Source organism: Anas platyrhynchos, chromosome 1 (assembly GCF_047663525.1).
Source record: "Anas platyrhynchos isolate ZD024472 breed Pekin duck chromosome 1, IASCAAS_PekinDuck_T2T, whole genome shotgun sequence".
Taxonomy (NCBI): Eukaryota; Metazoa; Chordata; class Aves; order Anseriformes; family Anatidae; genus Anas; species Anas platyrhynchos.
Window position 1 is genome coordinate 203,531,316 of NC_092587.1, and position 12,233 is coordinate 203,543,548.

General features: G+C 43.4%; 1 protein-coding gene across 17 annotated transcripts in view; it reads left to right on the plus strand.

Moving 5' to 3' along the window:
- Positions 1-12,233, plus strand: part of TENM4 (teneurin transmembrane protein 4) — a 1,639,674-nt gene that overhangs the window by 1,571,060 nt on the left and 56,381 nt on the right. For 14 of the 17 annotated variants that reach the window (XM_072032862.1, XM_072032864.1, XM_072032863.1 and 11 more), the window contains 3 exons: positions 681-930; positions 3,620-3,640; positions 10,764-10,996. In XM_072032862.1, the coding sequence (XP_071888963.1) occupies positions 681-930; positions 3,620-3,640; positions 10,764-10,996 (504 nt within the window). The remainder of the gene's footprint in view (positions 1-680; positions 931-3,619; positions 3,641-10,763; positions 10,997-12,233) is intronic. The other 3 variants (XM_072032871.1, XM_072032872.1, XM_072032877.1) reach the window with 1 other exon arrangement.

A 12,233-nucleotide genomic window follows, 5' to 3' on the forward strand; every position in this document is an offset into this window, starting at 1 on the left:
ACCCAAACATATCCTGCAGCATGCAAATGTACTTGCAGAAATGAGAGGTTTTGCGGGTTATAAAGGAAAATGGAAGGTGCCAGAGTCCTTGAAGGGAGCTCAGGACTGCATAAGGAAGGTTTGGAGGCTGATCAGCCTCCACTGAATACATTCAAAGGATGGAAGCGCTGTCTCTCTCTGAATGATAGCAGTGGTATGGGAGCAAACATCTAAATTCATCCCACACCACTGCTGAAAACACTACACTTATAAGGAACATAAGCAGAGCTCCTCTGAGCTTTGCAGATGAAACATTTCTCTAGAGAGTGCACCATGGTTTTCTTGTCTCTTATCTTTTCATGAGCTATGTGATTTTTTTTTCCCTGGTAGGCTGCAAATTACAGGGCAAAGAGGGACAGAAAAGGAAGGTGAAAATTCATGAGATGCTGAAAAGTGTATTTCATTCAAAAGCAAAGACGGTCTTGTTCTCCCTATATACTTCTATTTTGCAAGAAATGTAATGGGGCTGTAAAAAAAAAAGCTTACTTCAAATAAGGGGGCCCTCCTTGAAACAATCACAAAAAATACTAGGAAGGATGATACACCCCCTTGCCACTGGATAGGTTCCCCAGCTGGTATCCTGCAGTGCCATTGTGTTACCCTTAATTTCCTTATTACTGTTTTTTTTTTTTTCTGTCTAGGCATCTTGCACAAAGGAAATGGGGAAAACCAGTTTATTTCCCAGCAGCCGCCTGTAATTGGAAGTATTATGGGCAACGGCCGTAGACGTAGCATTTCTTGTCCAAGCTGCAATGGGCTTGCAGATGGGAACAAGCTCCTGGCTCCTGTTGCCCTAACATGTGGGTCTGATGGAAGTCTTTACGTCGGAGATTTCAACTACATCCGAAGAATCTTTCCCTCTGGCAATGTCACCAACATACTGGAGTTAAGGTACACTGTGCTGCATGTGGCTGTTATAATTATGCCATTATATTCTGCATAAATCTTGCATAACCAAAATGAGCAAAACTTTTAATAAGAAACACTAAAACAGAAAATAAAAAAATAAAAAAAAGAGCTGCCGAGATTTGCCTCTTCTGCAACTCTGCTGATTTTGACTTACACCAGAGAAACATCGGCCTAGCAAGATTTCTTCCAGAATTGAGTCATATACCAAAAATATTGTCACATTTTTGTGCTGCTGAATCAAACTGTGTTAATGTCTCCCCTTCAGTCTAGTTAGAGACCAGTGGGAATTCTTAAAATTAACAACCAGCCTCCGGGATAACCTACACTTGGAAGGACACAGCACTGATGACAATATGTAGAGGTTAATCAGGACAGATGATCATTCATACTTAAGACAGGATGATCACCGAGGGAGTCACAGATTCAGGGCTTTTTTAGTTGTTTTTGAGGGACAAACACGTATCAGTTCCCTGCAGTCTCCAACTGAACAGCTGTGTCAGGGTGAGAATGTAGATGGATCATCTTAAAACGAGTGAAGCATTTCCTTTTACCCTAAATAACAAAGGAAAAAAAATATATAAGGAGAAATAGTGAGGCTTGTTAAGGAACATCCATTAAAAATAAGGAAGGGGAGGGAACATTACAAATTTATCACAAGTTCTGAGGAAATTAAATAGATTGTGACCGAAACAAAATTTCATATTGACCTCCGTGGTGATATTTTTCATTTGCAAAATTTCCACAACAAAAACACCCACTTCGATGCACCACAGCCTGCTTCTGGACCCTTCATGTGGCCAGATGAGACTCACCCCAGGAACATCACTGGAGTTAAACCAGTGTTTCTGAAGGAGATCTCTCTGCTTGAAGGGCCTGGCCTAAAGTCCTGAGAGCTCAATATGAAGTTAGCATTGTAGGATGGTTCACATTCCCATTTAGCTCTCAAGGTCTGGCCTGAAAGAGAAAGAAAGTAAAAATCTCCCCGCTATGCTCAGCTTTAACAACCTGTCTTCTGGGGACAAAAGTAAGGCCCCATTTCTGCCAGGACTGCCATGCAGAAGGCCCCATTACAGCTTACTAGAGCAGCAGGATCCCATACAGCATTTTGTATTTGCATTTGCTCCACGAGGCCACAGGTGGAAAATGGAAGGGCTGAACTGCAGCAGAATCGGTTTCTAGGATCCTTTTAGTCCCTCATTTACAAACACACCATAGGCATTAGGTCTGCAAGACTTTGCTGAAGGCCTGATTTGGCATGCAGAACTGTCACTGTAGATCATGGAATATGAGAAAAAAATCCAGACAGCTAACACAAGTCTGACACTTACAGAATAGGTGTCTTGCTCTGCCCCCAGAAAGACCACAAAATCAGGATTCATTGTGTGAGGAAGCCCACAGTGACATGTGTACAGTCACATCCCAGAGGGCTGGAGTACCTTTTGAGTAAATAAGCGAAAAGCTGATTCCTGCTGTTCATTTATTTGATATACAAATACATAATCTCTCTCGTATTTATAAGGCAAGAAGATGGGATAAATCTTCTGTGCTGGTCCACATTAAAGAGTATAATATTCTTCCAGTGCCAGAAAGTTATTTTAATGACCAAAGGTGAGATTTCCAGAAGAGCCTAGGTGATTTGGGGCCCAAATCCCACTGCAACTCGCTGGGATTAATATCTCATTCCCTGAAGTACAATTTTGAAAACCCGATCCCTGTTTCATTGTCAGTGGAAATACCAGACCCAGCGGAGGTTTTGCAGAGTATTTCCTGACTGGAAAAGAGAAAATTGGAAGCCTTGACAGAGTGGCCTTGCTGGCTTTTGCGCAGAGCCACAAAGTTAAATTTACTCCAGATTTAAATCTGCTGGAACGATTGCTGCTTCATCTGTGCAAACACTTAGGTTACTGGATCTAATAAACATTTCTTCACTTTGGTGTGCTATAAAGTAAGCGAGTTCAGATGCAGGCTGACTAAAAGCTGGGGAGGAAAGCCATTGCTTTTGTACTAAATGGAGTTTGCTTGTGTCTTCTCAAATCAGCATCTCTGCAGAGATTAACACCCTCATGATTTGGCTTTGGGGTTGGATTTTTTTTCCTTTTTTTTTATTTATTTTTTTTTTTTAGAGTGTAGCGTTCTGTTGCAGAGAGGAAAGCAAATGCATTGTGGGTCACAGATAACTGCAGCATGGGTATAACCAGCCCCATGAAAAATGGCCAGCTCGGCATAATTTCAGTCTTCTGGGCTGGAGTTCATGAGTTTACAGCAATGAACTGCCACCCACAACTATGCAACTGTTAAGTTATCTTTGCAAATCACAAGGTATTGCTTTGAGGATAGTGAAAAAAGCCATGAAGATATCTGCATCTACATATATTTAGCTTGGCACTGCTCTGTATGATAAAGTCTGCCTGGTCCTATCTTTTGCATAAGTGGATAACTCCAAGCAGGTGAGATCACACTTCCTTTGTGATATGCAGCGATACATAAGTGAGCTCACTGACAAGTAATATCCAATATAAAATATATCAGTGTCATTCCAGCTAAGTCTTTATTTATTATTGCATTGTATGATACAGTTACTGTCAAGTTTTCAATCTGCTAATAATGCTTCAAACTGAGCCGCTAACACCTCATTCTTTCTTCTATTCCCTGCTTTCCTGTCTTCTGTCAGAAATAAAGATTTCAGACATAGGTAAGCCAACCAGTGGAGAATTCTTCTGCTGCTCCCTGTCTTGTTGCATGTTGTTACACAGTAAGCCATGAGTGCCATTTCCAGATGATTCAAGAGGAAATGAAGCTGGTGTGATTAAAACTGGCGTAGGCGATCAGTCATCAGAACGGGAAGCCATTAATCACCGAGCAGAATCGCACAGACTTCTGCATGATCAGTTGCAGTTGCAGACAGAGGAAAGATAGGCACGAGAAGCAGGGTAACAGGAGGAGGAGGGTGGAAGGAAAAGCGGGTGGGAATTCAGCACCTAAAGAGAAGGCACCGCCAGGATACAGGTCTCTTGGAGAACTTTGATGGAGAAATAATCTTCATGGGGTGAAGTGTCTTCCCTTTGAGTTTTGGGGAGTGCAACGGACAAAATGAAGGGCCAGATGTACCCTGACATCATTCATCTAGGGAACTAAGGTTTTGTAACTCTGCCGGCTTACGCTCTTCAGAGAGAGCCTTTGCATTTTGTGAAAGTGTGTCAGGCTCAGATAGGAGGTAGTGCAACTTGGAACCTTAGCCAGGAAATGCAATAAAAAAAAAAAAGAAAAAGAGTAATGACAAGAAAACAACATTAAAGACAGACTCCTAAATTGGAGCTTTGTCACTAAGAATATTTGTCACTCGGGTTCATTGGAGTTGCAGTGGGTTTGATCCAATCAGTTGCATTCAGGAAGATGTCAACCTCCTGTCACTGCCTGTGTTTGCAAGGACTTCTCTGGCTCTGACAAGTTTCCCATCCTTCTCCCCAGATGCTTTCTAAATTAGAAGCTTAGACTGTGGAGTTGGGTTTTTTTTTTTGGTTTAGTTTTCTTTTTGCATTTGGGATTGGGGATTTTTTGTGCTACGTGCTTTTTATTTACTGTTCCTTTGATTTTATAGAGGCTGTGCAAAACCAGAAATGTTCATTTTATCTGCATGCCTGGAAATGCAATAGAGTAGAAAGTGTTTTTTTGTCTTATTGCCAAAACATTAATGAAAGGCTGAGCTTCCCCTGTATAATGAACTGGCCCAAGGGGTCTATTAGTTGGGCTGGGAGGTTGGTACACAAGACCTTTGCACTGGCTGTCTTCATCAGGCTGAGTTCCAGACCCCAGCTTCTCTTTCACATCATTCGAAGGCAACAGAAAAACTCATTTCTCTTTGGATCAGCCAGGTTGTATCCTTAATGACCTAGAAATACACAGCCACTAAAGTGCACCTGCTTTGACACTGAAGGGCAGCAGCTGAAGAGCTGTTACAAGAAGAGTTTTTATATGTGAAGGCAATCACTGAGTCAAGATATACGAACTGGCCACAAATGCTGCAGATGCCACCAGAGTTATAGGAAGTTGGCAGGGCTTCAGCCTGTAGGCAATTCCTGAAAAATAAGAAATGAAATGAAGGCAAGCCAAGGCATTTCTACTCCAATGCAGTCTAAAGGGAACCAGTAAGGGTGGAGGAAGAGACGAGGAGCTCTAGATTGCATATTCCCATCTGAGACTACATTAAAGGTCTCATCTATGTGAGTTAGCAGCTGTTGTGTGTCATTTGCCATAGCACATCATGTTAGGAAGCCTGTTCATCCCTGAGCCACGAAGAAATGAGTGGGTGTAGTCCTAGCTTTGAGCTCCAGAGGGCCCAAACCTTGACATTATTGGCAGGCAATAATTGCAGTGGGTGAGATCCAAAGGAGCAAACCTCAGTGGTCTGGAAAAGCTGCAATCCATATGCCAAAGCTTCCTTGTTTCAGGGAGAAGGATCTCTGGAGCTTTTTCTCCAGAGGTGCTAGAGCTACCGACCAAGAGGCTTAGCTCTACAGCGCAGCATAGGTAGCTGAGATCCATCTCTGTAACAGCCAAAAAGGCTGTGGGCCAACACAGAAACATCAGCTAACCCAGAAATCATCGTGAAATAGCAATGCATCCCATTTTTCCCCCATCTGTCATTCAATAGTAGATGAGTATGAACCTATTCCCATATGTCTATGTGTATGGACCTGTCTTGATGGACCAACAGAACCTAAAGACCTTTTCCAAGCATGGCAATAATAATTTGCAGTTAATTGGCATTACCTTTTCTCTGCAGGAACATGGAGGGCAGTGAGGCATTTCCGTCTTGCAGATGTGCAAAAAGTGGCCATACTTAAACATATTCTACCTTTGTTGTTTCCATCCATACCTCAGAAAGACAAATCTACAATTAGTGGCAAAAAGAGATGCCTGAGAAACTGCCCTAGGTTCAGATCAAAAGTCCTTTGCAGTCCGTGGGCTGGCTTACAGCATTGCTATGAAGTTTTATTACCCAGCCTGCGACACCAGAAGAGCTTTGGGCATTGCACACAAACTGAAAACACTAAAAGGCCAAGTGTAAATTCAGCTCACTGCACTGTGTGGCCTCCTTATGCGCTAATCTATTGAATGTCACCCAGGGAAAGAAAAAAAAAAAAAAAGAAAAAAAAAAGATCAGTACCTCACACAAGCTATAATAAAATCCTCTGTTTGCGAGCTGCAGGGTGCTTAGCATGGAGCCATGGAAACAGCCCCTCTGAACAAAAACTCTTGGCTGCAGGAATTCAGCAGTTCTTTAGTCACCAGCAAATGCATGTGGCCAGCGAGGCTCAGAGGGGAAGAGGGCAGCCAGCACAGAAAGTGTTACGGAGGTGATTTCATGTGCTTGAAACAAAGGCATCAGATCCAAAAAAGCACCAGAGATGTATTCAGATCAGCTGTTATGGATAACTAATTTGGGTGTTGTGACTGCTCCTCTCAGTTGACCTCAGAGCCACGTTGCTACCATTAGCAGCAGTTGTCCTTTAGAGGAGGTAGGAGACGGCCTCGCATCTGAAAGAGTAAGATGCAGGTCATCCCGTAAAACAAATGGTGAAAATGTTAGATGAATCGTACCTCAAAAGTTGCTATTTCTCTCCATCAGCTGTTAAAGGAGTTAAGGCAGCTGGTTGGTCTGTAAGCATCTGCCTTGCAGACATCTGAAGCTCAGTGGGATGAACAGAAACCAACAAAAAGGTGCAGGTTGCTGTGCTAGGTAACCTGCTCAATCCAGGGACCATCTCCTCTTTCCCAGCTTTATTCCTTAAAGACTGGCTTCCCATGCTGGAGCAGGAGGCTCCTGCAGACCATGGGCTTTGCACCCAAGGGTATGATGACAACCTTTGCTCTACACCTATCGTTGTACTACAGAAGGATTCCAGATGAGTGCCACGTCTGCCTATTCACCCCATTTTTCATCACTTTCCTTCCTCATGCCTGTGTGCTAGGAATCATGTAAGGCAAAAAGCACTTTAAAATGGAGTTGGAATCCCTTAAGCTATCTGCAGAGCTCCCCAGATGGTGCTGGCACTATCCTGTCCTAAGAATGAGAATGAAAAAAGGAAGGGGACAAGGCAGATGAATGGGACAGCCTATACGCAACCCCAGCTCACTTGGGTCACTGTGAATTTGAAAGATTTCCTTGTGCTTTCCCAGCACATCAAGTATATAGGAAAGTCATTTCACCTTCGTTTAACTTTGGTTAACTTCTCATAACTTCTGCTTATGAGACTGTTCCCAGTGATTACACCATTGTGCCTGCTATTACCCACTAAAAAGCCTGTTTTCAGCTAGGGATCAGCCCACCCCATCCCAGCAACTTTGTTTTGTTGCTCCGGGGAATTAAAATATCAATGCAGTGCTCAGAGTTTCTTCTAAAAAAATCCTAATAGCAAAAGGAATAATCTGAATAGGAAATCAGCTCTCTCCCTCCACGGCCTGTTTCCAGTGGTGGCAATCTCAATATGGGGGATAAATACTCTAAGGCTACAAAAACTGTAACTGATTGTCTTCTGAACAGTAAAAAATCCCGTCTTTTGTTTTGCTCCTTTATCTAACTGAGCAATGAGAGGGGATGAAAGAAAACAAGCCCAAAAATCTTCTCTGCTTTGCCCCAGGCAGATTTATTTCAGTTGTTGCTCAGCTCAGTCCAAATTGCCACTTGGATTTGCCTTCTGATTGTGACTTTAAATAAAAAGCAAAGCCTCCGTGTTCCTGGCTCCAGTGCTCATGCGTTATCACAGATGAAGGGAAGCAGGTTGGGAACTTTTACAGATTTTTAATTTATTTTTTTTTTACAGTACTTTCACAGTATGTTTATTTAGCATCTCTCATCCTGAAGGATCTCAAAGTGTTAAACAAAAGCTCCAGCATCTAACACTTTGCGGTTCATGCGAGGGCAGAACACGACACCTTCCCTGTACAGTGGTGAAAACTGTTGGCCAAAGCTGGTGGGCTAAAACTGCAGCTTGTTCATTTTTCACAGTTTGCATTTGAGCAGCCCTGCTCCAAAGCACTCCAGCTTAAATACTCCATCACGTAAGCCATCCAAGGAAGCCTTCCCACACACAAAAGCCCCGCGCACGGAGCAGTGAGTAGGAGACCATGATAAGCCATGCTAGTAAAAATAAGTCTAGTTGATAAAAACGAGCTAGTGCTTCCTATTGCTCACACAACTGAAAAGGCAGAGCTTGTCTTGGGGCTGCCCGTACCGTTAATAACATCAGATTTAGAAAGGCAATCGTGCCATAGGATTTCACTATCAGCTCACCAGCTGAAATCCAGAATAGATTTTAAGTGACCCGAGATTATTTCTGTCCCATAGGTAGGTTAATAAACAGAAGTTTCTCTCTCCACCTCTTCCAAGGTACATTTGCTAGTAAAGATATGCATGTTTCTGAGGTATCCAGCTATGCAAAGGATTAAATAACCACTCAGAGCTCATTTTTTAATTATAAATGCATAATGATGCGAACTGTGAATTCACTCCTAACTTTTTTGAGGAGCCTATATTCAGGAGCACATTAACTAACCTTGGGATACCAGCAGCTACTCCAAGTATTAGGTTAATGCAACAGTTTTACGTAGTTCAGGTAGGAAGGGCCGCTGAGCTTTTCTGCTGGATGGTTATTTCACTTGTACCTGGTTCTGTGATCGGTGGTTAAAGGACACCGGTACTCACTTCAGCACTCATTCTACACAAGAGCTGGAATCAAAAAAGAGTTTAAGATCTCTCTCCTTCACAGGTTGTATTCAACAAAAAGTCCACCAGAGCGAGGCTGTGAAATCCAAAAATAAATTACAATGATAGTGCTGGGAAGGGGAAGCAGGAACCCGTAGTTCTGCAACCATTTTTTTCCATCTTGGAGAAATCATTTGTTTGCCCATCTTCACATGGCCTGCTGTAAGACTCAGCAAGAGCTATCTGCGCTTTCCAGGATGCTAAAGAATTGCAAAGTGCCATTAAAAACGTCCTCCTTTTGTCCACCTCCTGTGCAAAACAGATTAGGAACAGCTCCAAAGCTGACTGATGCCATTCAGCCGAGCTTTGTTAGGACAGTCGGCGGAAAATGCGAGGCCCTGATCAGGATGGAGGATGGATTCCCACCGGGAACTTCTTCCACCAGGGCTGAAGCCACTTGCTTAGTGTGAGTGACATGCAGGTAAATGAAATAATGCCCTCCCAGCCTGCTGTCATTGGGAGGGAATACAGATGGAGACTGAACTGTCAGGCTGGAGCTGTCTTGAAGGTCAGAGCATTTTATTTAGCAAGAATCAGTGTCATTTGTGGAGATGAAATCTGTTCAGACTTTAATAGGATAAATCACAGGGGATATTCTAGAATAAATCAGAAAGGTTTTTTTTTTTCTTCTCTCCCCCCCCCCCAAGTATTAAGCAATTTGAATGAAGAACCAACTTACTGCTTTTTAAACCTGACAATAATTCAGTGGGTTTTATGTGCCTGAAGAGGGGTTAATTTTCCTAACATAAAGGTTGAAGGAGGGAGGAAATTTCTTAATACGGGGGACAGAGTTAACTGTGATTGACATTTGGCTTTCTAAGCAGCTTCTCCTGGAACATCGCACTAAGTGCAAAACGTTGAACTATGGCCCGTACATTTATTATGAATTCTAGCTAGCTGATGGGTTTGGACATTTTTGAGGTGTTCTGTAGAAAAGGAGAGAATTTTTCATATTTCTTCTAATTATGACTTAGCCTTTCTGAGAAGGAAGGAGCTGTGTTTTCAGGCACCAGGTGCCACACGTTTCATCTATTAGTTTCAGGCTGAGCAGATGCAGCTCGATACATGCTGGTAGTACACACTTAATTTCAAGAAAATAAAGACTTACCAAGCCATAGATAGAATCCTTCAAAGAAAAAGATCTTCAAATCGTGTCTAAATTCATCAGGTTCCTAAAACAGGTGCTGGTTTATCCATTTCTTTAGTCTTTGGCTCACTTAGTGCTGTGGCCAGGGAACTAAAAAATTATCTTTCTGTCTGCTCACACCATTTTCTCAGCCACCCTTTCTTGGGTTCAAGGAAGCAGTGAGTTAACAAGGTTTAACAGGGGACTGACATTCAGATCCCTGAGACCTTCTCCTAGTTCGTGTTGTTACTTGGGGCAAAACGTGATGCTCCAAGGACCGTTTTATTTCTGTCTTCACTGAGACCCAGCTGAATCCAGTGGCAGCAAACATTTTATCTCCACCAGGACAGGATAGGACTCTGGGGTCTTTGCTGAAGTCAGTGGGATTTATATGCAGGAACACCAGCTGAGCCCCAGTGCAGTGATCTTCAAGAGTACATCTTCAAGGGCTTTACACTTGGTTTGCTTTGGGGTTTTTGTCCTGGGGTCCTTCTCGGGAGGCCAGCTGTGTTTATTTTTCACTTTGTTTTCTAGGTTTAGTGTCCTGTGCTTTCCCTTCACTGTCTGGCACTGCACTAACACCAGTTTCAGGGCTATGTCCATGTTAAATAAATTAACCCCGGGCATTGGAACTCAAGCTGTAGCAGTTCCTGGCATGAGTTTGGCCAGCGAGCCCTTTCCTTTGGCAGCTGGCCTCCATGCCAGAGAGTGCTCCCAGCACAGCGACTGGTAACAGACATAGCTCAGAAACCTGCTGTGTTAACACGTCTCTGCCGAGGCTGCAAATACAGCACTGCTGCACTTTCCCAGTCTGTCTGCCCCGTGCATTTTTCTCCTCTGAAGCTCTTATATTGCTTGTTGCTGTAAGGAAACAAATCATCCGAGTAATAATAATAATAATAACGTTATACCCTTGTTTTTCAGCCACAGCCCAGCTCATAAGTATTACTTGACCACAGATCCAATCACCGGCTCCATCTACCTCTCTGACACCAACAGCCGACGTATCTACAAAATCAAGTCAACCACATCAGTGAAGGACATTGTGAAGAATTCGGAGGTGTTGGCTGGAACCGGAGATCAGTGCCTCCCGTTCGACGATACCCGCTGTGGAGACGGAGGCAAAGGCACCGACGCTACCCTTACAAATCCCAGGGGTGAGACTTCTTCTCCACAGGCTTTTTGGGATCTTTTTGAAAGGGATTTGTTTAGTAATGGTGGGGACGGCTCTCCTTTCCTATTAGAAAATGCCCCAGGACTTTGCAGGCCTTCCCAAGCCAACCCACAAGCACGTCCTAAGGGCTCATCTTTGGAAATACAGAACTGTAGAATCATTAAGGTTGGAAAAGCCCTCCAAGATCATCTGGTCCAACCACCCCCCTACCACCAATGTCACCACCAAACCCTGTCCCCAAGCACCACGTCCAACCTCTCCTTGAACACCCCCAGGGATGGGGACTCCCCCACCTCCCTGGGCAACCCGTCCCAAGGCCTGACCGCTCTTGCTGAGCAGAAATGTCTCCTCATTGCCAACCTGAACCTCCCCTGGCACAAGTTGAGGCCGTTCCCTCTGGTCCTATCACTCATTATCTGTGAGCAGAGGCTGACCCCCAGTTCCCCACAGTTTCCTTTCAGGTATTTGTAGATGCATCTTACTCTCAGACAGTCTTGGTCTTCACATGGAGTGGCTGGGACAAGTGCCAAGCCAGAGGCATGTAGAAATGGAAAGAGCAACAAAAATAAATCCACCCATCAATTTTATGCCCACTTAACTACTTCTGCTCCTTACCAAATAACAGTGTTTTGTCCTTACCCCTCTGGGTAGGATTTGCTTATGTTCAGTTCATTGAGGCTCTCTTGGCATAAAAAATAAATAAATAATAATAATAAAAAAAACCACTATTAGCATTGCTGTATGTAAAATACCAACAAAACTTGCAGATAGCTCAGAGATACATAAAATTCAGGTTTATACATTGACATGAGGCAATGTGGCATCTAACTTAAATCTTGTATCAGGGTGGATGCTAATTTTGATATAGGAATTATCTAATTCAGTATGACTTCACCTCTCTCCTGATTAGCTTACTTATATTTGATAAAAGCACAGCCAAATCAGAATAAAAGCATCACACAGCCTTCATGGCTGTGAACTAAATTGTTCAAAACAGGTTTAGCCAAACATATGCAGTCCTGCGTGTAGCCAAGACTTCAGTCTGGCAATCTCAAGGTAACAAGCCCTGCATATGGAGGATGTCGTTCCTCCCAGCTGTCCACAGCTCCTCCGAAAAAAAACACACAGAGGGTGTAAAGCTGGGGTGGAAGATACTGTTGGTACACACACCTTCTGCAGTGTTTGTGAAGAGAGGAGGGAAGAGCCCCCGTGCAGGAATG